Source organism: Bos indicus x Bos taurus, chromosome 7 (assembly GCF_003369695.1).
Source record: "Bos indicus x Bos taurus breed Angus x Brahman F1 hybrid chromosome 7, Bos_hybrid_MaternalHap_v2.0, whole genome shotgun sequence".
Classification (NCBI taxonomy): Eukaryota; Metazoa; Chordata; class Mammalia; order Artiodactyla; family Bovidae; genus Bos; species Bos indicus x Bos taurus.
The window spans coordinates 42337432-42364141 of record NC_040082.1 but is presented as its reverse complement, the minus strand read 5'-3'; the positions used below and the strand labels follow the sequence as shown (position 1 = coordinate 42364141).

Here is a 26710-nt window from a genome sequence, read left to right as displayed (position 1 = left end):
GCACATTTGTCTGAAAAGGTAGGTGTCAGGCCATATGGTGACCAAAATTCCTTCCAGACTAACACTGCTTGCTTTGGGAGGCTTTAATTCACTGAAGTGTGACTCGGGCACTGTGAGGATTTGCCTGAAGGGCCTCAGAGATGCTGTCAAGACGGCAGCAGTCACAGAAGTCGTGGGGACACAGCTGCTGCAATGTCTGTTCCATGCTGCCAAGTCTACTTGACCAGGTTTTAGTGCCATATTTTAGAGAATGATTTCCCATTTCTTACTTTGTTCTTCCTCTTAGCCTAAAAGTGTTGGCTGCAATTGCTCCAACTGCTCTTACCTGTATTTTAATCTGCTTTCTTTTTGATTTTGAGTTCACACCAAGGATTCCACTTTCAAAACCAAATGTAACTATTAGCTAATCCCAATTTAAATTGGTCCCATTCTGAGTCCCTGGAGAAGGCAATGGCAACCCACTCTAGTACTCTTGCCTGGAAAATCCCATGGACGGAGGAGCCTAGAAGGCTGCACTCCATGGGGTCACTAGGAGTCGGACACGACTGAGCAACTTCACTTTCTCTTTTCACTTTCATGCACTGGAGAAGGAAATGGCAACCTACTCCAGTGTTCTTGCCTGTAGAATCCCAGGGACGGTGGAGCCTGGTGGGTTGCCGTCTATGGGGTCACATAGAGTTGGACATGACTGAAGCGACTTGGCGGCAGCAGCAGCATTCTGAATCCCACTGCATGTTCATTTTCAATTAAGAGTTTCCTTGAATGATTGGCAAAAGGTAGGCCATACTTGGTGTCTGCTACAAATTAGCAACTCTTGATGAGTCATATGCATGAGGAGTCTTGCAAAGCCTAACCTTGCTTGGATGCTTCACAGGTGCAAGGACACATAAGCCAATGCTGCATTACAAAGGGGTTCACATGTGGCACTCCCCAAATTTACCACTATGGGTAACAGAGTTAGCTGGGAAAGATGACAGGACTCAGCATTACCTTTCTCCATCACAGGAAAGACAGACAAATCTTACATCCCAAAGAATATAGACCTGCCCAAACTAGGGAGAATAGGGAATACTTAAGGGGTGGAATAGCAGAATCTCAGTGGGGCATGCCTCTGTGATGCTGGTGTCCATGTCCTCAACCCATCTCAAAGGGCCCACATGGAATGAAAGCTCGACAAGGCAGCAGAGGAGCCTCATGGCTCTGTGTAGTTTCTGGAGGAAACATAAACAGGTGACTAGTTTGGTCTGGACCAGCTTACTTTGGATTTAATACTTTTAAGGCTCTGTCCAGGGAAGTGAGCCAAGTAATAAGTTGAAAACAAAGCTGGTTCATTTAATTTAGAAAAATATGGATATGCCTGTGAATATTTTCAGGTCAGACAAGTTTCCTATGTACTCAGTTAAACATACTTCTAGACATTCTAAGTAATAATCATAATTGCCACTCTATCACTTACATTTTAACTGTGCCCTAAGATTTTTTTTTCAGTTAATCCTTGTAAGAGTAAGTAACATTCAATCCATTTTCCAAAAGGGTAAACACAGATTCAAAGATGGTAAGATATTTGTTCTAGTTGCATAGCTAATTGGAGTAATCAGTACTGGCACTCAATTCAGACTTGTCTTAATTCAGAATATGTGCTAATATCTATCAAAATTTAAAAGCTCCCAGCTGTTCTGAAAAGAAACTGAAGTTACCTGTTGTGGAAGAGCACCATGGTGAGTGCGTTACATTTGTTTTATGTGAGCAGGTAGACTGGGTTCCTGTAGTCTGCGTGGGAGAAGATGAAGAAGCTACAGGAATGACAGGAACAGGAAAATGAGATTCAATTTTATGGAGGAAAATTTCCACCACCAAGAAAAATAACAGAACTAAAATCAGGAATTACCCTTTTACACTTTCTTAGAGAAAAATTCAAGGATGGCCATGAGTGATTGCCCTGACATATAGATATTTCATTATCATGGAGAAATCTGTTCTAGATGATGATCTAGGGAACTTAACAAGAGACAGAATTACTTCATTTTCTATACACTTAAAATTCCCCTAAAGCCTACAATCGTGCATGTTAAGAAGGACACCCAGTTATCTTGGATTCATCCAGTGCTATTAAAAGTTTGTGGAGCAGGGCCTTGGAGCGGGCATTAAGCCAGTACCTTCACAAGAACCTCAGTCTGGATTTCCTGACCTTATTCAAGTTCCTAATTATCCATCTACACATCCTTCCAGGGAGATGCACATATTAACCAGCACAGAAAATAAACTAAGAATATCCAAGTTCTTGAGGTTACATTAAGGCAAAGTACTGTCCAAAGTCTGAGTCTTGGTAAAGAGTCACAAACCAATGTTCCTGGCACCCTGGTTCCTTCTGCAGTTGTGCTCTGGTCACCCCTTTCATAGGACTGGTATCCGGTGTTATTAACTCATCTTTCATTTCTCACCAAAAAACTTCACTGGGATTTCTCAGGGCTATGTTTCCTTTTTCCTTCCTTGAAATCTCTCCTTTATTTTCTATCAGACATCTCATCTGATCTGCAGAGTTGACCATCTGTCTCTTAATAAGATTGTTATATCCCTTCCTATGAGAGCAATGCAGCATTGCCAGGCAAGTTAGTGGTGCTGCTTGAACAAGAGTTCCCAAACCTGGACTTTCCTTATTGCCTCTCATTGGTCTTCTTTTCACTTGCTCACCATGGACTTCACATTTCAACACCTTTACTCTTGTTCTTAGCAGTCTTTGTTTTTTGTGCAATTTTTTATTTCTTTGTTTAGTCATTGCTTCTGGTAGTAGCATTTTGGTTTTCTCTTTTGTTTGTTTTGCTTCCCCCAGTGCTCAACTCTACAACAGGATGTGGCTCACTTTAGGAACTAAAACAGGGCAAGAGAAAGTCAGGTGATCAGAGTCTTTATTCAACTTAAATCTGCGAAAGACCTTTTTTTGCTTAACTTCTTTCTCTAGTTTGGGCCTTTGTGGGCATCTTTCTTTTCTCCACTGCTCCTATGACTTAATTTTTGTTCATTTATTTAAAAACTACATCTCTTTTTAATCAGAAGATAATGTAGAAAAATGGCTCTGATGAACCTATTTGTAGGCCAGCAATGGTTTTTCCAGTGGTCATGTACGGATGTGGGAGTTGGACTGTGAAGAAGGCTGAGCGCCGAAGAATTGATGCTTTTGAACTGTGGTGTTGGAGAAGACTCATGAGAGTCTTTTGGACTGCAAGGAGATCCAACCAGTCCATTCTGAAGGAGATCAGCCCTGGGATTTCTTTGGAAGGAATAGTGCTAAAGCTGAAACTCCAGCACTTTGGCCACCTCATGCGAAGAGTTGACTCATTGGAAAAGACTCTGATGCTGGGAGGGATTGGGGGCAGGAGGAGAAGGGGACGACAGAGGATGAGATGGCTGGATGGCATCACTGACTGGATGGACGTGAATCTCAGTGAACTCCGGGAGTTGGTGATGGACAGGGAGGTGTGGTGTGCTGCGATTCATGGGGTCGCAGAGTCAGACACGACTGAGTGACTGAACTGAACTGAACTGAATAGAAACACAGACATAGAGAAGAGATTTGTGGAGACATCAGGGGGAAGGAGCAGGTGGGCTCGTATGATTTTACATCCAACCAGTGCAGGAGTATTTTAGGTGACCAGCATGGACAGGGTCGCAGAGCATAGAGAGGAAATGGATGTAAGGACAAATACCCCTGCAGTGGGTCTTCTTCCGTGTTCTCCTCCTTTCTACCCTGTAAAGCTCAACTGTAATCTCAGACTTTGAGGGAAATTATCAGGATACATGTAATATTCAGTGAGTTCTATTCACACAGAGGTCCTATGGACAAATACACCAAGACTTTCTTTCTGAACCTCTGCTTTGAACAAGGGCCATAACTTACACGTGTTCCCCAAACCAGGAGCACTAATCCATGCACCTCAGCAGACACCAACTATTAAGAAGTAAATCAATATTGAGAAAGTCAACAGATGCTCTAATGTGTTTGCTGCCTGGAAGAAAACTTTTTTTTTTTTTTTTAATAAACTTTCATGACTCTAAATCCACAGTTTTAACCTAAAGTCCTCTCTTCCAAACTCAGATCAAAGTCCAGTCCTTCAGATCCTTCCTAGTTGAATACACACATGGTTCAATGTGAGTGAATTGAAATCATTGTGTTCCATCAGACGTTTTTGGCTAAGAGGTTGTGATATTTCTGTTACTTCTCAGATTCCAGAGTCACTTCAAAGTGTCAAAGAGTTGGGGAGGCTTTGGGAATCTCCAAAGGTAAAAGCTATCTTTTTAATCCAAAAGATAGAAAATTTGATCATAAACGGGTCCTCTGAATGGCAAGCTATTTCCCCACCCGTAAGTCAAATTATTCTCCATTTGTATTAAACCTAAACTTTCATCTAACAGAAATCTCAAGTATAAACTCTGGACCCTGAATTGAAAAAACAAACGTGTGCATTTTAAATCTCTTCAGTCTTTAAATCTGATGTTTACTTTATTACAGTATGAGTACATTTGCTGCTACATAAATATATTAAAGAGTGCTAGAAGCAAAACTGTGTAAGTCCTTGACACCCTGAAAAGACAGGGCAATTGTATAAAGGGGCTTCCAGTGAAGATGTCAGATCAGGCCAAACTCATCCAAATACATGCTCTATGATCAGGATAGAATGCAGAGAGGCTCCAAATTCAAATTAATGGGACAATCTAGACTCAACCATTTTCTATTCATGTGATTCCCAATGATGAACTTAGACACTGTGTCTCAGTCTTCACAAATATAAAGTAGGCCTGAGTCACACCTACAGTGCATAGGGTTATCATAAGAATTCAGTGGATTAATACTTCAGAAGTGGTTAGGCTGGTTCCTGACTCAGGAAACAGAATAAATATTATCTTCACTGAAATTTTCTCCTCAGGTGTTGGATTAGGCCTCAGAATGGATTAAGTGATCTCTATTCACAGCTCATTGTAAGGACAGATTCTCATTTACCTGACCTTGTTTTGCTGTTTGTACTTTTCCCTCATAACAACGTGTCAACTCAGCCAAGTCTGCCTTTCCTTAGATGTCCAAGATCAGTGGTCTGACTTGTTTTGTATTAATGAATTCCTTTGAGAATGAGATAAAGAGTCACAAGTCCCCTTCATTCTGATATGCTTGTACTTCCAAAAGGTGAATGTAACAAGGTATACTGAAAGTGAGAGTCGCTAAATCATACTGACTCTTTGTGACCCTATGGACTATACAGTTCATGGAATTCTCCAGGCCAGAATAGTGGGGTGGGTAGCCTGTCCATTCTCCAGGGCATCTTCCCAAACCAGAGATCGAACCCAGGTCTCCTGCAATGCAGGCGGATTCTTCACAGCTGACCCATAAGGCAAACCCAAGAAAACTGGAGTGGCAAGCCTAGCCCTTCTCCATCAGATCTTCCCAACCAAGGAATTGAACCAGGGTCTCCTGCATTGCAGGCAGATTCTTTACCAACTGAGCTATCAGGGATAGGAGTTCACAAACTCTAAAGTCAGATATGGAAGCCTGTGAAGAATCCTTACCCTAAACTATACCTCAGCCTTAACACTGTGCCCAGGATGGTCTATATCCAATCCTTTAAGGGCTTCTGGGCTCAGAAGCACAACTGTTTACCTGGCTTGACGTCGTCTGTGGGTGTTGGCTTTGGAAGAGCAGAGGTAGAGGCCCCCGTTGTCATATGAGTATCCGTGACTACTGTGGTAGTGCTGTTCCCTTCTGGAATGGTGGTGTTCATTGTTGGAGGAGTGGTGTAGGTTGTCCTTGGAATATTGGTAGTACTGGTGCTTGTGCTTTCAGAAGTGATATAGGGGCTCACTGTTGTCATAGGTGGAGCTAGAAATCAACATGAAAGCAAGGGTTCATCATACTGCAGGAAAGAAGAGCCTGTGAATCAATACAACCAAGGAAATTGTCTTCAGGCAGAAATGAACATTTATCTCCCATGAACCCAGATTTCACATCATTGGTCAACTAGAATCTCTGACTGAGCAGTGAGTGAAGACATGGTCACAACAAGAAAACAGCTGCATTGAAAGGACAAAATTTGGGGAGGTATGGACATAAAAACAATGATACCTGGGATTTGTGCTGAACAATTTGTAAAAACTAGTCATGTATATTATGCTTATGTATCTAAATAAACATCTGTGAGTAAGGGGAAGATGTCTAGATCCTGAAGCTGCATTTGTCTTTTCAGTGGTAGGACCTAAATAGTAGCTCCTAAGAAACAGACTATTTACCAAAGAAATGCCATTCAGTCAGTCAGTGTTATGAGTACCCTTCCAAAAGACCTGCATCCTAAATGCAGATTAAGTCACACCAAGAGCATATGCTAGATAACACATGCATTATGCACTTGGTTAGAAAGTGGACTAGATGTTTTAAGGTTCCTTTCTACATGAGAGATAATAACCACAGGTAATAACTTTGGCGCTTTCCAGAATCAGAAATCCTGTGGGATTCCAAACTACTTATTGAAGTCCTCAGAGATACCCAGAGGAAGAACTGAAATTAGAAGTGAGTCAAAACACAGTGCCTGGCACAAGAGCCAAAGTTATAGGGTAGACTCAAGAATGGGGACTTTTTTCCTCAAGGGACATCTATTTTGCCCACAAGCGGTATTCTCAGTTTTCAACTCTACAAAATGTAAATTAGAACATCAAGTCTCTTTAATACGAGACAACTGCTGTGAACACTCATTTGAGGAATTCAAGCAGCTTAATTTGGAAACTAGCCAATTTTGCCCTCAAGAACAAAAATTTTTTTCAACAAGTATTTATGTACAAGGTATTAGTAAATATTTTAGTATTTGGGAGTCCTGTGATCTCAGTGATAACTGCTCTGATCTGTCAGTGTGAAAATATCCATTAATAGTATATACGTGAATAGCTGAGTCTGTGTTTCAATAAAACTTTATCAATCTTTTGGTGAGCCTGTTTTACAATCTGATCTGGTCCTAGAGCTACAATTTGCCTCAGTTCAGTTCAGTCGCTCAGTCGTGTCTGACACTTTGTGACCCCATGAATCGAAGCATGCCAGGCCTCCCTGTCCATCACCAATTCCCAGAGTTCACCCAGACTCACATCCATCGAGTCAGTGATGCCATCCAGCCATCTCATCCTCTGTCGTGCCTACCCAAGTCTAAAAGTTTAGTCAGAGGTTTTGATGAAAAGCACACCCAAATCCCCTCCATTCTTTTTGAAATAAAATCTAGACAAAAAGAGGAAGCAAGCAAAAAAAAATCCGACCAAAGGACTATAACAAGGAAGAAGTCTACTTGGCTTTTTTAACTAACTGTCTTCCTTGGTGGTAAATATTTCCTGAGGAAGAAGCTAGGAAGCTAAGGGTAGAAGAAGATGCTGAGGAAGAGCCTTAACAGAAGGTTGAAAAGTAAGTTCATCCTGTCAAAAGTGCAAGAAAACTTAAGCAAAGAATTGGATTGGAGGCAGAAAGTCACTTTGGCTCAGTTATAGACTGGTTTCCCTCTGGACAGGGGCAGTGAATTTGTAAATATTCATGTATTAAAGATTTCTGAGCACTACAAAATTTCCCTAATTTCCTTCTATGTCATTTAAAAATATATTCAGCTAGACCAATCATATAATATCACAACTCCAAAATGATCTCTTCACAAACCAATCATATAATATCACAACTCCAAAATGATCTCTTCACAAACCAATCATATAATATCACAACTCCAAAATGATCTCTTCACAAGCTGTCTCTTTTCCACGTCTCTATGGTCAGCCTCTTTGGCTTCCATTAATTGACTCCTAGAGGCAGTTTCCCTAGAGTCAGTGTCTTCTGCATCTGAATTGACCTTATTTTACTTGCCTTCATCAAGGACACAGAGTACAAAGTTGGAAGACTGCAATATCAAATTCATTGAAAGCAAAAAAGAGACATAACTTATGACGTCCTGGGTACAGTGTTCTATTTTCAATGGAAGACTTTTGCGGGAGAACATTCATTAGGAAAGAGTACCAGAAACCAGGAAATCCTGAAGAACCTTGTCCTTTCATCAAGAGGTAAGAAAAAGTAGGATGTCTACATCAAGATAGAAAAATGTAAACTTCCCTGATTTTTTTATTTCACAGTATTCTTAAAAAGTACCAGTGAACATTTATTGATATGCAAGTGTTTTCATATTGCAATAAGCACATTTTAATTTTTAAAGAAGTAATTTAGTGATATGGTGTGAAATGTGCTTCAAAAAATCCAAGACAAGGCAGATGGAAGAGGTGAAACTATATAGTATAAAGGCCCATACAGTGTATTTGCAACAAGACTGAACTGGCCCCTGTTAAAGCCAAAGTATACAAATACTTGACCAGACATTATATTGCCTATTTTATACATGTGAAATTCTCTGTAAGTCCTAAAATGTTAGGAAAGGATATTTAAAATTTCTATTAAGAAATAATCTCAGAGAAAAGGACAGTTCTTCAAGTGGAATAAATTCAGCTCCATAAAAATGTTTACTATATCTCAGTGTGGAACAGTGAATGTTTTTTCATGAACCAGCTAGCACTACTGAAGGACTGCTTTAGGAGATAGCAGTCTTTTCTGGCTGGGAAGTTCCTCTAGCTTAAGGTCTTGAATCAAGTTTAGTGTTAACACCTCATTCTACACAAATACAGTTATTTGTGTAGATAAAGTTATTTTATCCCAAGAGTGATTAGAAAACAAGATTATAGGAACCTCTTCTTTCCTTATTAATGAATGAAGAAGTTATATCAAACAAAAAACCATGGAAGCTCCCAGCAAGTGATCAAAGTAAGTAGAAATACAAGCTCACGTGTCTTAATACACAACTCTAGGATGTCATTGAACTACCCTTTCTTCTCAAAACGGCAGCAATGCAAGCCACTGTCAAGAGGAACTGCACTCTCTGTGCTCAAAGAAACATTAATTTCACAAATATTTCCTTTTAGCTCATAATGTTTGGAACAAGAAAAGTTTGGGGCATAATGAGGGACAAGAAAGGAAGATTCATGTGTAATTTGCATAGGAAAATTTCCACTGCCAACAAAAATAACAAAACAAAAATCAGGAATTACTCTTTGACACTTTCTTAGAGAAAAATTCAAGGATGGCCATGATGCATTACCCTGCCATATAGATCTTTTATTATTATTAATAAATCTGCTCTAAATGATGATGTGGAGAGCTTAACAATAGACAGAATTATTTCACTTTTTATACTCTGAGAAGTCCCCTAAAGCCTACAATCATGCATGTTAAGAAGGACACCCAGTTAAACTTGGGTTCATACCAGTGCTATTTCATGTTTGTGGAGCAGGGCCTTGGAGCTGGCACTAATACACTCCCTTCACAAGAACCCCAATCTGGATTTCCTGACCTTATTCAAGTTCCTAATTATCCATCTACACATCTTTCCAGAGAGATGCACATATTAACCAGCACAGAAAATAAACTGAGAATATCCAAGTTCTTGAGGTTACATTAAGGCAAAGTACTGTCCAAAGTCTGAGTCTTGGTAAAGAGTCACAAACCAATGTTCCTGGCACCCTGGTTCCTTCTGCAGTTGTGCTCCGGTCACTCCGTTCATAGCACTGATATCCTGTGTTATTTAACTCATCTTTCATTTCTCACCAAAAAACTTCACTGGGATTTCTCAGGGCTATGTTTCCTTTTTCCTTCCTTGAAATCTCTCCTTTATTTTCTATCAGACATCTCATCTGATCTGCAAAGTTGACCATTTGTCTCTTAATAAGATTCTTATATCCCTTCCTCTGAGAGCACCGCAGAATTTCCAGGAAAGTTAGTGGTGCTGCCTGAACAAGAGTTCCCAAACCTGGATGCTGAGGTCCAGCCCCGGCTGATCCAGGGTATTCAAAGGAGAGACGGCGTTGGCGATTTATTTAAATATTAATTAGAGATATAAAGAGTAATAGCATGAGGATAGCTCAGTAGGAAAATTCAGTGGAGAAAAGAGGCTGAGTAGCTTGGTTTACGCGGAAAATCAATATAACCTGTGACACCAGGTTAGCTCTGACCACGGAGGTCGCAGGTGCCCTCTCGAATAGCGGAAGGTGCCCCACCTTAGACACCTTCTCAAGTGGGTCTTAGAAGCCCAGGCAAATAAATAGTCGCAGAGGACCTCCACGCTCCAGATGGAGACTCAGCCGGAATGTGAAAAGAAAGAATGACATGGGGAGACCAAGCTTTGGTGAGCAAGGCCCATAGCTTTATTTTCAACAGGGGCTTTTATACCCTAAGTTACACATAGAGGATAATAGGGGATGTGAAATCATGCAAAGTCAGCAGTCTTTAATCCTTATCAAAAACCAGGGTTTCTTTCCTGCAAATTTACCGTATACAAATGGTTTAGGTGATTTACATCATCTTCTAGCCAGAAGGCCTATTAACATTTTATGACTCTTGACAAAGATTTGTCAACCGTAAGACTTATTTTCTCTAAGAGTAATTATTTTAAGGTTTGGTGCCATCCTCTGAAGGTGTTAGATAAAGTTGCATTCCTATAGGGCAGAGGTGCAGTGGGTTTACAACAAAGGAAAGAATTTATTACCTTAAGGGTCTAAAGTTGCTAACACCAAGGCCACTACTTATTTTTTCTACATACCAAGTATATTAATTAATACACATTCAAGGATACAATACAGGGGATGTGGAAACTTGGCAGCAAGCATTGGCTCATCAACGAAATCTTTTACTAGTTTTATTCTGACAGTTTCTAACTCTCTGAGAGGCTCTAAGCTATTTGAATATCTTAAGCTTCTGGTGCCTCTCAAGGCTGGGAGACTGTAAACAATCGTATGCATAGCTGTAGGAGTCTGGGTAAACTTGTCAGGCGAGTTAGAGAGCTATCTGAGGGATTTGTATTTAAACACTCCCAATGCCTAGGAACTTTATTAATTGGAGCTGTAAGTTAACTTTTTGTCAGAGAGAGTGAGATGGTGGTGGGGGACAGCCCCCAGTAAAGTCAGAGGTGAGAGCAGAAAGCAGTTAAGTAGGCAGACTCTGGTTTTTTGGGGGTAGATGCTCGAGAATATCCAGGGGCACTCCTGAGGCTCGATCCCGCCTTTTCGTATGCCAAGCCTCCTTCCTCATGACCTTTGCCATGAGTGGACTGCCTCTTGCCGGCTCCCAGCACCTAGACTTTCCTTATGGCTTCTAATTGGTCTTCTATTCACTAGTTCACTGTGGACTTCATATTTCAAAATCACCTTTAACTCTTGTTCTTAGGAGTCTTTGTTTTTTGTGGAATTTTTCATTGCTTTGTTTAGTCACTGCTTCTGGTAGTAGCATTTTGGTTTTCTCTTTTGTTTGTTTTGATCCCCCCAATGCTCAAATCTACAACAGGATGTGGCTCACTTTAGGAACTAAAACAGGGCAAGAAGAAAGTCAGGTGATCAGAGTATTCAACTTAAATCTGCGAAAGACCTTTTTTGCTTAACTTCTTTCTCTAGTTTGGGTCTTTGTGGGCATCTTTCTTTTCTCCACTGCTCCTATGACTTAATTTTTGTTTATTTATTTAAAAAAATACATTTCTTTTTAATCAGAAGATAATGTAGAAAAATGGCTCTGATGAACCTATTTGTAGGCCAGCAATAGAGACACAGACATAGAGAAGAGATTTGTGGACACAGTGGGGGGAAGAAGCAGGTGGGCTCGTGTGATTTTACATCCAATCAGTGCAGGAGTATTTTAGGTGACCAGCATGGACAGGGTCGCAGAGCATAGAGAGGAAATGGATGTAAGGACAAATACCCCTGCAGTGGGTCTTCTTCCGTGTTCTCCTCCTTTCTACCCTGTAAAGTTCAACTGTAATCTCAGACTTTGAGGGAAATTATCAGGATACATGTAATATTCAGTGAGTTCTATTCACACAGAGGTCCTATGGACAAATACACCAAGACTTTCTTTCTGAACCTCTGCTTTAAACAAGGGCCATAACTTACACGTGTTCCCCAAACCAGGAGCACTAATCCATGCACCTCAGCAGACACAAACTATTAAGAAGTAAATCAATATTGAGAAAGTCAACAGATGCTCTAATGTGTTTGCTGCCCGGAAGAAAACTTTTTTTTTTTTTTAATAAACTTCCATGACTCTAAATTCACAGTTTTAACCTAAAGTCCTCTCTTCCAAACTCAGATCAAAGTCCAGTCCTTCAGATCCTTCCTAGTTGAATACACACACGGTTCAATGTGAGTGAATTGAAATCATTGTGTTCCATCAGACGTTTTTGGCTAAGAGGTTGTGATATTTCTGTTACTTCTCAGATTCCAGAGTCACTTCAAAGTGTCAAAGAGTTGGGGAGGCTTTGGGAATCTCCAAAGGTAAAAGCTATCTTTTTAATCCAAAAGATAGAAAATTTGATCATAAACGGGTCCTCTGAATGGCAAGCTATTTCCCCACCCGTAAGTCAAATTATTCTCCATTTGTATTAAACCTAAACTTTCATCTAACAGAAATCTGAAGTATAAACTCTGGACCCTGAATTGAAAAAACAAACGTGTGCATTTTAAATCTCTTCAGTCCTTAAATCTGATGTTTACTTTATTACAGTATGAGTACAGTTCCTGCTACATAAATATATTAAAGAGTGCTAGAAGCAAAACTGTGTAAGTCCTTGACACCCTGGAAAGACAGGGCAATTGTATAAAGGGGCTTCCAGTGAAGATGTCAGATCAGGCCAAATTCATTCAAATACATGCTCTATGATCAGGATAGAATGCAGAGAGGCTCCAAATTCAAATTAATGGGACAATCTAGACTCAACCATTTTCTATTCATGTGATTCCCAATGATGAACTTAGACACTGTGTCTCAGTCTTCACAAATATAAAGTAGGCCTGAGTCACACCTACAGTGCATAGGGTTATCATAAGAATTCAGTGGATTAATACTTCAGAAGTGGTTAGGCTGGTTCCTGACTCAGGAAACAGAATAAATATTATCTTCACTGAAACTTTCTCCTCAAGTGTTGAATTGGGCCTCAGAATGGATTAAGTGATCTCTATTCACAGCTCATTGTAAGGACAGATTCTCATTTACCTGACCTTGTTTTGGCATTTCTACTTTTCCTTCATAACAACATGTCAACTCAGCCAAGTCTGCCTTTCCTTAGATGTCCAAGATCAGTGGTCTGACTTGTTTTGTATTAATGAATTCCTTTGAGAATGAGATAGTCACAAGTCCCCTTCATTCTGATATGCTTGTACTTCCAAAAGATGAACGTAACAAGGTATACTGAAAGTGAGAGTTGCTGAGTCGTGTCTGACTCTTAGTGACCCTATGGACTATACAGTTCATGGAATTCTCCAGGCCAGAATACTGGGGTGGGTAGCCTTTCCCTTCTCCAGGGCATCTTCCCAAGCCAGAGATCGAACCCAGGTCTCCTGCAATGCAGGCGGATTCTTCACAGCTGACCCATAAGGGAAGCCCAAGAAAACTGGAGTGGCAAGCCTAGCCCTTCTCCATCAGATCTTCCCAACCAAGGAATCGAACCAGGGTCTCCTGCATTGCAGGCAGATTCTTTACCAACTGAGCTATCAGGGATAGGAGTTCACAAACTCTAAAGTCAGATATGGAAGCCTGTGAAGAATCCTTACTCTAGACTATACCTCAGCCTTAACATTGTGCCCAGGATGGTCTATATCCAATCCTTTAAGGGCTTCTGGGCTCAGAAGCACAACTGTTTACCTGGCTTGACGTCGTCTGTGGGTGTTGGCTTTGGAAGAGCAGAGGTAGAGGCCCCCGTTGTCATATGAGTATCCATGACTACTGTGGTAGTGCTGTTCCCTTCTGGAATGGTGGTGTTCATTGTTGGAGGAGTGGTGTAGGTTGTCCTTGGAATATTGGTAGTACTGGTGCTTGTGCTTTCAGAAGTGATATAGGGGCTCACTGTTGTCATAGGTGGAGCTAGAAATCAACATGAAAGCAAGGGTTCATCATACTGCAGGAAAGAAGAGCCTGTGAATCAATACAACCAAGGAAATTGTCTTCAGGCAGAAATGAACATTTATCTCCCATGAACCCAGACTTCACATCATTGGTCAACTAGAATCTCTGACTGAGGAGTGAGTGAAGACATGGTCACAACAAGAAAACAGCTGCATTGAAAGGACAAAATTTGGGGAGGTATGGACATACAATTTATAAAAACTAGTCATGTATATTATACTTATGTATCTAAATAAACATCTGTGAGTAAGGGGAAGGTGTCTAGATCCTGAAGCTGCATTTGTCTTTTCAGTGGTATATGACTAGGACCTAGATAGTAGCTCCTAAGAAACAGACTGAGCGCTGAAGAATTGATGCTTTTGAACTGTGGTGCTGGAGAAGACTCTTGAGAATCCCTTGGACTGCAAGGATATCCAACCAGTCCATTCTGAAGGAGATCAATCCTGGGTGTTCTTTGGAAGGAATGATGCTAACACTGAAAGTCCAGTACTTTGGCCACCTCATGTGAAGAGCTGACTCATTGGAAAAGACTCTGAGCTGGAAGGGATTGGAGGCAGGAGGGAAAGGGGACGACAGAGGATGAGATGGCTGGATGGCATCACCAACTCGATGGACATGAGTCTGAGTGAACTCCTGGAGTTGGTGATGGACAGGGAGGCCTGGCGTGCTGCGATTCATGGGGTCGCAAAGAGTCGGACACGACTGAGTGACTGAACTGAACTGAACTGAAAGCCAAATCATACAAATACTTGACCAGACGTTATATTACCTATTTTATACGTGTGAAATTCTCAATAACTCCTAAAATGTTAGGAAAGGACATTTAAAAAATCTTCTAAGAAATAATCTCAGAGGAAAGGGAAGTTTTTTAATTGGAATAAATTCAGCTCCATAAAAATGTTCACTATATCTCAGTGTGGAACAGTGAATGCTTTTTCATTAATCAATTAGCACTCCTAAAGCATGCCTTAGAAGTCATATTTTGCTGACTGGGAAGTTCCTCTAGCCTATGGTCTTAAATCAAGGTTAATGTTAACACTTCATTCTACACAAATACAAGTTATCCTATGAAGAGTTATTAGAAAACAAGATTATAGGAGCCTCTTCTTTCCCTAATCAAGGAAAAAAAGGTTAATATCAAATAGAAACCTCTTTATCTAGGGAAACTCACAGCAAGTGATCAAAGTAAGTAGGAAGACAAGCTCACCTGGCTTTATAGTCAACTTTATGATGCTTTGTTTATCATTGAAAAGCCATTTCTGAATACGGCAACAATACAAGCCACTGTCAGAAGGGACTGCATTCTCTATGGTCAAAGAAACATCCCTTTTACCAATATCTCCCTTGAGCTTATAACGTTCATTCTTCTGTTCAGTGATTTTGTATCCATCAGTACTGATAATGGTATTTCTGCAGTCTATCCAAGAACATTTCCCTTGGCCCCAGCACATGGATGTGACTTTTCCTTCATAGAAGCAGGGTAGCGTGACTGACTGGCCTACCACTCCAATCACTTCTCGGTAAGATGTTACACCATCTGTAAATAAAGAGAAACCAAAGCATGAGGTCTCAATATTTTAACTTTACTTTCATTTTTTTCTTTATATAGCTTATTTGGTTTGAAATCATCTGACTAACATCTTGAGTTTTTAAAACTTAGTATGAGCATTTTTTTACATTCACATATTCTTTAGCAGCATTATCATTTACTAGATATATTTCTAGATGAAACATCATATAAATGTTTTCCTGTATTCAGAATTACTTCCTAATAGGATAGATTTCTGAGAGAAAGTTTCATTATAAAGGGCAGAAATATGTTCAATCTCTTGGTAATAAGACCAAATTTCTCTCCAAAAGGTTTGAAATAAATGGTATTACAGTAATACATGAATATGTGTGTATTTCTTTCTATTTTTGACATGTATCTGCTTATTAAATAGGTAATACATACATGTAGCTTTTCTTCTCCCCTGATTGTCACTGTTTCAGTTGAAATCTCTTTTAAAAACTCTTTTGCATTTTTAGTTTTGATTTTAAGTCTTTACTTCAAGTTTTTAAATAGCTCTTTCAAATTAAATCACCTCATAACCCTGCTCTTAATTAAATTTTTAAAAAAAAGCAGAGTTAAAGTTTTACTTAAAGCATCATTGGTTAGAAGGCCAAAGCCTTGTAAGCTGTTTAGAAATCAGTTCTTAGGAAAATGAGTTTATAATACATTCAGGAGAAACTGAGGCTTTATCATGGGCTTAAGGATCAACCAGATAAATTCAAGCTAGGATCCCTTCTTGAGCAATGTACAATGGAGCACAGTTCACTTACCTAGGTGAAACCAAAAAATTGGAGAATATTCAGTCAAATACTAAATGTTGCCTCTTAAAAAACAAACAAACAAAAACACCTCTCTCCTGAGTCAGCAACTTAAAAATCCCTACATTGTCAAATGCAGTCCGAGTGGTCTGTAAAAGAATCTGAGACTCAGTGACTAATCATGGGGCTGGGCTGTAAGTCTGGGAAATGCTCTGGGAATAAAACACTCATTGATACATAAAATAAGAGTCTAGTTTTTTCATTGGAATTCTGGTAATATTTAGTTTTGCTTAGTATCATTTTTGGATTACAAAGGTAATACAGTATCACTATAAAAATTTGTTCTAGAAGTATAATTTTAAAACATACTTTCTTCAGATTCCCAATTCTAGAGATTGTTTTAAAATTTAGGATATGTGTATTCCTAAATTTCCCCCTGTCTCATAGAATATTTTTAATTAAAATATTTTATTTATTAAAAAAAAAATTTTGGCCACACGACATGGTCTGTGGGACCTTAGTTACCCATTCAGGGATGGAACCCTGAATTGCAAACACAAAGTCTTAACAACTGGAAAAGCAGGGAAATTAAAATATTTTATTTTTAACAGAAATAGTTGCCCACAGTTGAAGGAATCAAAAAGCACAGAATGGTACAGTAAAGGACTCTTTCCTTCCCCACTCACCCCCATTTCTTCTTCTCATCCCCTTCTACACGCTGATAACAGCTGTTACTGTTTCCTACCTACACATGAGCAGTTCATGCATATACAACCATCTACCTACCCACCCCTCCATTTATTTTGTTGTTGTTGTTTAAATACAAGCAATGCATAAACCACACTGTACAGCATCATGCCTTGTAACCCACTCACAGATTTTGTAATTCTTAGCATTTAAGCACTTTCTTTGGCTTTAGCCTTCAGCCTGGTTCTTTGCTCATTTGTTGACCCCATTACCTTCTGACAAAGCCCTAGCACACCTACTCTGCCTCATCACTCACACAGCCCCTACACTCCCCATCCTCAGGCTTCCAAAGCACAGCCCACCTGTTCACTTACCTGCCAGAAGGAGTAGGAAGCCCAGGATGGCTACCCAAGGATGCATGGCGCTGTTGTCCTGAAGGAAAGAGAAAGCAAAGTGGTTAGTGTGTCTTCCAACCATATCGTATCAGAATCAAAACAGTTAGGTGATGTTTTGGGGGCTCCAAGAAAGGATTGCTGCTGCTGCTGCTAAGTCACTTCAGCTGTGTCCGACTCTGTGTGACCACATAGACGGCAGCCCACCAGGCTCCCCCATCCCTGGGATTCTCCAGGCAAGAACACTGGAGTGGGTTGCCATTTCCTTCTCCAATGCATGAAAGTGAAAATTGAAAGTGAAGTCGCTCAGTCGTGTCCGACCCTCAGCAACCCCATGGACTGCAGCCTACCACGATCCTCGGTCCATGGGATCTTCCAGGCAGGAGTACTGGCGTGGGGTGCCATTGCCTTCTCTGCCAAGAAAGGATTAGCCAGAGGCAAAGTGATAAAGAAGAGATTTATTAGAATAGAATGCTTGTGAGACATCAGATCCAGCAGGTGAGTGTTGTGCTACCCCAAGTACTCAGTGAGTTACATTTTTATCATCAAAGGAGGATAGAGGAGGGGAGAAAACCACCTTCTTTGTCTTTCTTTGAGTCTTCCATCACTAACTCCTCCTACAAGTTGGGTAGGGGAGTTTTTGGCCCTATATGGTGCATCTGGGACTGTCATGGAACTATGGAGAAATTATTTCAGGTCTCAGAACAGTGAGGGTCATTCACTTTGAAATGTACCCTTCCATAAATTATTTGTGTGTGTGTGTGTGTGTGTGCAGAGAGCATGTCCTAGGGGTCATTACCTTGTTCATGTCACTGGGCAGGTTTTAGCCCTATTTTCCACTATTGTTTTACAGTTTGAGGGCATGTCTCACGCTTCTGTTAAATGGTTTTATGGCTAAGCAAGTTAGCTTGGATTTGTTGTTTGGCAAGCAGATCTGGCTTTGATGCTAAGTGACTTGCTCTGCTTTATGAGACAAGCAAGCCCACATTGTTTCAGGATTTTTCCATTTTGTTCTTGGATGATCATCAACTTACAGGGATCTCTCTTACTTTTTTCTTTACATATAATTACCTCATGGGATTAACTATTAAATCACTATCATGTCCCTTTACTTTGTCCCTATAATTTCCTACTCCAAGTGTTTACCATTTTATGCTTAAAAGTGGGTAAGAAGTAACAGTGAGTCTTTAACAGTGAGTCTTTAACTGCTTCTGTCTGAGATGGGATGTAGGCCTGCCTGAGGAAGGAGTGAAATGTCTGGCTGGCTGTCTCTTTTCTGCGGTAAGAATTATAAACCAATTAGTATCATCCTTTTAGCTCTCTTAGACGTTAAGCTTTGGAGGATGGATTTACAAAAGACAAAAATGAAAAGAAATTAGCATTAAAAGAGATTATAACCATGATTTGGCGATCCAAAACATTTTTCCAAAAAAATTTCTAAATCTGGAAAAGGGTCATTTAAGTCCTTAATCTGTTTGTTTTTGATTAGGCCCATTATCTTAATATTTTATACTTCAGAGTTTATTAAGTCTTCTATCTCTGTTAATCTGTTCTTTATTTTCTATGAATATCAATTGGTGATAGAGTTGCTTCCTTGTCCCTCAGGAAACAGAGTGGCCCCTAATTTAGTTAAGTCCCTTCCACTACAGAGATAGGACTTGCCTGGTGGCTCAGACATTAAGGAATCCGCCTGTAATGCAGACCTGAGTTTGATCCCTGGGTTGGGAAGATCCCCTGGAGAAGGAAATGGCATCCCACTCCAGTATTCTTGCCTGGGAAACCCCATGGACAGAGGAATCCGGCAAGGGTCATGGGGTTGCAAGAGTAAAACACAACTTAGCAATTAAACCAGCATACCACCTTCCATTAAAGAGAGGACAATCAGGCGCAAACAGAAAGGAATATAAAAACAACTGGCCATTGATGTTGTACAAAAGGGGTTTCAGGAAAACTTCCATTACATATTTCTTATGTTTGTTAAGATTTCTAACCTTCTGGGTTAAGAAGGAGGTTGGCACCAATATCTCTAAGAAATTCTACTAAGTGGCCTTCTGCATCAATGACCACCTGAAGTTTGGCATTAGGTATGTAGATGGCCTCTCTAGGCAAAGTCACCTTTGGCTTCAGGCCACCTCAGTCTTCTGATTATGAAACTGTCAATAGCCAAGGGCCCCCTGTCACTCACTGGCATCTGGGGCATTCTCTCTTTCAATGTCCTGGATGTTTTCTAAAAGCTCATTGATCACAATCTTCCTTCGAGTGTCCCTTCTGTTCACACCTGGCACACTGATTTTGGATACCCATGGGTCTTGCACAGTCAAATGACCCAGGAAGTCTGGCCTCCCTTTCATGGTCCGTGAGTGGACAGGACCACCGCCATCATTTGGGCCTTTTGTGTATTTCTCTGGATGCATTCAGCCTTTTCAGCCATATCCCTATTATTGAAAACCAAATAAGAACTGGAGCAAATCACTCAAAAGGTCTGAGGACCTCCTCCTTCCAGCAGTTGCTTTTTGAATTTTGCGTCTGAAGTCTGGGGCAGACTGGGTTATGAAATGTATAGCCAAAAGGATCTGTCCCTCAGGAGAGGAGGGATCCACATTTGGGTGCTATTTAAAAGCTTCCACTAATCTCTCTTGAAAGACTGCAGGATTTCCCTCTGGTTCCTGTTGGACTTCTTTCACTTTTTTCATAGTTGATGGGTTTCACTATAAGCTTTTTCATACCCACTAATAAATAATTACTCCTATGGTCCTACTTATTTCTATCATTACAATTCATCTGGAGACTCCAATGCGGATCTGCCTCAGGGAAAGCATTGTTTTCCACCTGATGCACTGCATGGCCTTCTTGGGCTTGGGCTGCTACTCGGTCAGCATGGGCTCTGGCTGCCAGTACTGAGTGCTGTTCTTTCTTAGGAGAGTAGCGGTGGGATAAAATCTGTAAATACCCCCAGGTGAGATTCCCCCCAGGTAAGCTTCTTTGTGAAAATTTCAGAGTCCTCAGAAACACCTCTCAATTTATCCTCTGCCAGACTTAGATCAGACATCAAAGAAAACACATTTGTTTCTTAATTTTTATGAGAAAGTCCTCTCAGAGGAAGAACCATAGGAGCAGTTGGTTGGTAACATACTCTGGTATGCTCTCAGCCAGCTAGGCTGGGATTGGGTCCCTTGGGTAACTTGGGGTACCTAGGAGCTCCTGATAGTGGAGGTCGTTCCTCAGCCTTGGGTGTGTTTTCCCCTGGGATAATAGCCTCTGCTAGAGCAAGGGCTCCGCCTGTAAGATAGCTCCTGTTGCAGCAGCGGGGTGCACTCGAGCAGTAGTTAGCTATCCAAGTTTCCTTCCCATGTCAAAATCCCCTGTGTAATTTAATCAAGATTTGTACTTACAACTTTAGATGTTGTTCCTTCCAAAGTGGTCTCCCAAGCAGGTGTTACTGCCTGAGAAATTGCTGCTAAGGAATAGTAGAGAAGGTGTTCCAGTGGTGTTGACAGTGAGTAGACACTGGTCTTGCTGAAAATTGAAAATAAAGGATCAGCAATTATAAGGGTTGGAGGGAGGGGAAGACTGGGAAATCCTCTGCTGGGCACTTCAAGTACTTAGGAGGAAGTACCTTAAGTCTTGAGCTTCCCTGGTGGGTCAGCTGGTAAAGCATCTGCCTGCAATGTGGGAGACCTGGTTTCGATCCCTGGGTTGGGAAGATCCTCTGCAAGGCATGGCAACCCACACCAGTATTCTTGCCTGGAGAATCCCCATGGACAGAGGAGCCTGTTGGGCTATGGTCCCCAGGATTGCACAGATTTGGACACGACTGAAGCGACTTAGCAGGCAGGCAGGACCGTAAGTCTTGGAAGATGATTCCCATCAGTTTCCTTGTATATCATATACTTAAGAAAACTGATAAGAGGCCTTTCATCTAGGTTGGCCATAGTCCTCTAAATGATAGTATGTATAATCCCCCGGGAATAGATTATGGGCATCTAGTCACAATCCAAAGACCAGCTTCAGAAACAAGCTTAGAATCAGTGACCAGCTTCAGAAACAAGCTTAGAGTACCTTCTTAGTAACTCATTTAAGCTTTATAATAATATAACATAGTAACAAAGAACTATTTGAAAAGTAAGTTTTAGACAGTAGATACATACCTCAAGTAGCAAAACTAAAATTTTATACCTATTAAAACAATCTTTTTCTCTAAAATTACTCTCATTTTTATCAAATATAGCCAAATTAAGATTAATCTGTTCACAAAATAAGACTGCCAGATCGATCACATAGGCCTGTATAATTTTTCCAATAAGGTAGGTACCTTGGTTACTAAAAATACAAAAGTATACCTCAAGTGAAAAACACATTTTTAATCATTCTCTTTTCACTGTGAGGATACCAGTCTTGTAGCCAAAAAAGGCTTCAACCCATTAAATGAAGAATGGGGTTTGCCAGGGAGCCAGGAAAAGCCAAGTGGTCATCTTGGATTTCCCATATTCCTGACTGTTTAATTTACAGCTTTTTAAAAATCTATCTTAGTTTTTCCCATTTAGGAGCAGACAATAGTTGTGCTTCAAGGACATCAGACTGGCAAAAGTCTGACAATAAGGGGTTAATTTTCTTGCTGACAAATTTTACAACAAATATAAAGTTAACTTACTAACTTTTAGAAAACCCAGGTACGATAAAGTATTATGCTTAAGGTTGATGATGCTAAAAATATGTCTGCATTAATTAAAAAATGTAAGTTTACAGACTTGAGTTTTAACAGGGATACACACAAAATGTAGAAGAAAACTCGCAGAATTAGGAAGATGAGTATAGATTGCCAAATCCTGTCAGAAGCAGCCCAAAAGGTAAAATTTCTTCCTCTTTACATATCACACTCCTTGTCACATGTGCCAACCATAAGATCCCTTTTACATCTCCAAATATCCATACTACCTTTCTGTGGAAACCCACGTTGATTGCCACCGTTCCCCTGGTTCCCTGTCTTTACACATCCAGTAATCATTTCTATAGTCTGTACTTAGGTACCCAGAGTCCCAAATCATTCAGGGATGATCGGCCTGCTTAATACTGGCAGCAAGGGTAGAGTGTCCTTCCCAGAACTTTTGGACTCCGGAATGGCACCCCACTCCAGTACTCTTGCCTGGAAAATCCCATGGACGGAGGAGCCTGGTAGGCTACAGTCCATGGGGTCGCGAAGAGTCGGACACGACTGAGCGACTTCCCTTTCACTTTTCACTTTCATGCATCGGAGAAGGAAATGGCAACCCACTCCAGTGTTCTTGCTTGGAGAATCCCAGGGATGGGAGCCTGGTGGGCTGCCGTCTATGGGGTCACACAGAGTTGGATACGACTGACGTGACTTAGCAGCAGCAGCAGTCCCTTGGCCCTACTAGGACCCATCATCGACCTCCTTATCTACTGTCAGATGTGGTTGCCAGTTGAAACCACTAGGTGGCGATCTGGGAGCTCTGAGGAGCTCCAGTTCCCTAAATAGCACAGAAAGAATTCAGCCAAAGGCGGAAAAGGGATAAATCAGAAGTGATTTATAAGAATAGGACGCTTGTGAGACTCATAAGCTGACAGATGAGTGTTGTGCTGCACCAAGTACTTAATGGGTGACATTTTTATAATCAAAGGAGGGAAGAAGACCACCTTCTTTATTCTTTGAGTCTTCCATCACAAACTCCTCCTACGTGAAGGAGAGAGAGTTTTTACCCTATATGGTGCGTCCAGGACCGGCATGGCAGTATGGAAAACTTATTTCAGGTCTCAGTACAATCAAGAGAGTTCACTTTGAAATGCCACCTTTCTAATTCTGGCAAATGTCTTAATTTCTGCAAACCTCAGTTTCTTCTCCTTTATTATGAATGTAATAATAGAATCTTCCTCAAACATTTGGATGAGGCCTCACAACAAGATAATGCCCTCAAAAGCATCAAGCCCAGGCCTTTCCTATAAAAAGCACTCGGTGATTGTTTTTTATTATCAGTGACTCCCACAATTACATAGATAGCCCAGAACTCTCCCCTATGAGGTAATAACTATGAAAGCTTTGGTATAGTGGCAAGTCCCTATTCAACACTTACACTGTATCATCATAGTAATGATTATTTGATCAGAGGGAAGTACCGATCATCAGACACTAATCCCCACTTAGGCATCCAAAAGTCCACTCAGCCCCACATTTCCAACTGCCTGCTAAACATCATCCAGGAGCACTTCAAACTCAAGATCATCCAAATGATTTTCACTTCTTCTCCCAGGGTTCTTTTACCAGTGAACCCATCACATCAGCTAATCTCCCAAGTACAGAGACTCAGTCATTCTTCCTTCTTACTCCAGCCACCAGGTCCTCACAATTCCAAGTCCTAAATGGCTCTGACTCTGTCCCTTCTCTGCTGTTACCGCTGCTGTCACTCTAGCTGAGACACTCCTCTCCTGTCTGAATTATAGCAGGAACCTCCTGGGGAGCCTCTCTGCATAGAGGCTTGTGGAAAGTGAAAGTGTTAGTCACTTAGTCTTATCCAATTCCTTGGGACTCCATGGGCTGAAGCCCAGCAGGCTCCTCTGTCCATAGTATTCTGCCAGCAAGAATACTGGAGTGGGTAGCCATTCCCTTCTCCAGGAGATCTTCCCGACCCAGGGTTCCAACCCGGGTCTTCCGCATTGCAAGCAGATTGTTTACCATCCTCTCCCCTCCAACGTACCTTCCATAGACTTTACAGGAGCAATTTTTCCTAAAACAGAGCTGAAAATACCATTTCCTAATCCACACACATGAATGGTTCCTTAAGACCCTGGAATGAAATCTAAATTCTTCTGCCTATCAATGAAGTCCTTTAAGAACTGAGGCCACTCCGAGCTCCCCAGTCACCCTTAGATTAAACCAGGCTCTTAATCAATCACCAAAGATTTTACACTCTTATCCGTCCCTTTATTTCTTTTCAGGCTGTTCTCCCTATTTGTTCTCTCTGCTCAATGAAATGTTCTCATCCATGAAGAATCAGTTCAAGGATCTCTGAGAGAAACATCCTGGCCCTCCTTTCCCACTTAGAATCCTTCTCTCCTTTTTTGGGGTCCCCAGGGCACTTTTTCATAACTCTACCCCAAAATAAATCCCACAGGATGGTTGTTTGCTGTAGACAAGCCTGTCTCTTCAACCCCTTTAAGGAGAGATGTCAAGACTTCCTCATTTTCGTGTGTCTGGGCCCTGCACAGAGAAGCAACCAGTTAAGCCATGTTTAATGAATCATAGATTTGAAAGGCCTTTACCAAGTATCATGCAACCTATTTCTATGTATCCAAATGAAATGCCAAGATAAAGATATAAAAATCTCATCTCCAACCACTTTTCCCTCTGAGAATCCTTCGATTTGCTGGAAAAACCAGCTTGCTCTGGACCGTGAGTGAAGCTTGGGCTGGTTTTATAAAACAGAGAGACATAGTAAGGGAACAAATGCTCCTAAAAGTCCCCCATTTCCACTCCCCCACCATCCAACCCTGGGACCAAGAAAAAACTACTGTAACAATTACCAAGAAAGGAAAATTTGATGATTACCAGAGCAGGTTTCACTTTTTTCCAGTTTTCCTCGGTGGACAGCCAAGTCCTCACGCGTATTTGAATGTGTGGGATTTGAAATGATTTACCGCCTGGACTTCTTGCTGTTGGTGAGCATAATAAGCCAACTTGGGTCTGAGAAAAACTGAAGGCTGATATTTGAGGAGCAAATAGGAAAATCTGCCCTCAGGGAGCTCTATTGAGAGAGAGAGAGGCTGCTAGTCCTGGGACAAAGGTTAACTATGTGGAATAAGAGAACTGGCCTCTGATCAGCAATCTCCCCAACTGTAAGCCCTCTCTGAACTTGGTGGCCTTTTCTGAGCCTCAATTTAGCATCAGTTTCCCACTGACAACACCACTCCCAGGAGTCCATAGACTCAAATTTAAAGCCTCTGAAACATGAGTATGAGTCTCAGCTCTCCCTCTGCTTTGCTGTGTGATCTTGGGAAAGTCACTCCACATCTCTGAGCTCCATTTAGGCAGCCACAGAGTGGAGGTGAGGATTTGCCAGCCTAGGTAGGGTTTCTTCAGATGATGTCTGCAGACCAAACACCTTCAAAGCAGAGGAAGACACTGGAGCAGGCGATCTATACTTGGAGATATCTTATAAAATAAATAATACACATCAGGAAGCCCTTGCATGACACATTTGACCACAGCTCTTTTTCAAGCAAAACTTGATTTCTGAGCCTAAATTATAGAATGGTAATCTGCCTGTGTGCTAACTTGCTTCAGTCCTGTCCAAATCTGAGACCCTATGGACTTCTCTGTCCATGGGATTCTCCATGCAAGAATACTGGAGTGGGGTTGGCATTTCCTACTCCAGGGGATATTCCTGACCCAGGGATTGAACCCGCGTCTCTTAATGTCTCCTGCAGGCAGGTTCTTACCACTAGAACTACCTGGGAAGCCCAAATTATAGAGTATAGGCCCTCTACATTGAGTGATGTGAATATTACAAAAAAATCTGAGGGCTATCAGAGGATTAAAGATGTCCGCTCAGAGAAACAAAACCTGTAAATGAGAGTTCTGTAGAGCCATGCAAAAAGGAGTCAGTTAAAACCTTTCAGAACCTCAAGTTTATTCTAATAGTGAGTCAAGAATGACTACCATGATGTTTTTTAAAAAGGTTTTTTCACTTCCCTAAGTGAAAGTAAGTTTGCCACTCATCACTGATTTTTCCCCTGATGTGATCAGCAGTAAAACAAACAAACAAACAAACAAACAAACAAAAAGCCATAAAACCAAAAAAATGTCTCTGTACTTGGAAGGAAGCTCTAGTCAAAGCTATGGTTTTTCCAGTAGTCATGTATGGATATGAGAGTTGGACTATAAAGAAAGCTGAGCACCGAAGAATTGATGCTTTTGAACTATGGTCTTGGAAGACACTCTTGAGAGTCCCTTGAACATCAAGGAGATCCAACAAGTCCATCCTAAAGGAAATCAGTGCTGAATATTCATTGGAAGGACTGAGGCTGAAGCTGAAACTCCAATAGTTTGGTACATGATGTGAAGAGCTGACTCATTGGAAAAGACCCTGATGCTGGGAAAGATTGAAAGCGGGAGGAGAAGGGAATGACAGAGGATGAGATGGTTGGATGGCATCACCAACTCAATGGGCATGAGTTTGAGTAAGCTCCCAGGGAGTTGGTGATGAATAGGTAGGCCTGGTGTGCTGCAGTCCATGGGGTTGCAAAGAGTCGGACACGACTGAGCGGCTGAACTGAACCTGGAAGGAACCAACTCAGCTGGGAGCTGGTAGATGTGGCC

General features: G+C 41.1%; 1 protein-coding gene across 5 annotated transcripts in view; it reads right to left on the bottom strand.

Moving 5' to 3' along the window:
- LOC113895109 (hepatitis A virus cellular receptor 1-like) overlaps positions 1-25229 on the bottom strand; it is a 36233-nt gene extending 11004 nt beyond the window's left edge. Inside the window, exons 1-7 of one of the 5 annotated variants that reach the window (XM_027545847.1) lie at positions 24941-25229; positions 20772-20895; positions 17362-17419; positions 15198-15527; positions 13730-13948; positions 5648-5866; positions 1698-1793 (exon numbers count right to left, since the gene is read on the bottom strand). In XM_027545847.1, coding sequence (XP_027401648.1) covers positions 1698-1793; positions 5648-5866; positions 13730-13948; positions 15198-15527; positions 17362-17407 — 910 coding nt within the window. In that variant the 5' untranslated portion in view covers positions 17408-17419; positions 20772-20895; positions 24941-25229. Of the gene's footprint in view, positions 1-1697; positions 1794-5647; positions 5867-13729; positions 13949-15197; positions 15528-17361; positions 17420-17729; positions 17763-20771; positions 20896-24915 lie in introns of those variants that run through there. The other 4 variants (XM_027545848.1, XM_027545850.1, XM_027545851.1 and 1 more) reach the window with 4 other exon arrangements.
- Between the last annotated feature and the right edge of the window lie 1481 nt (positions 25230-26710).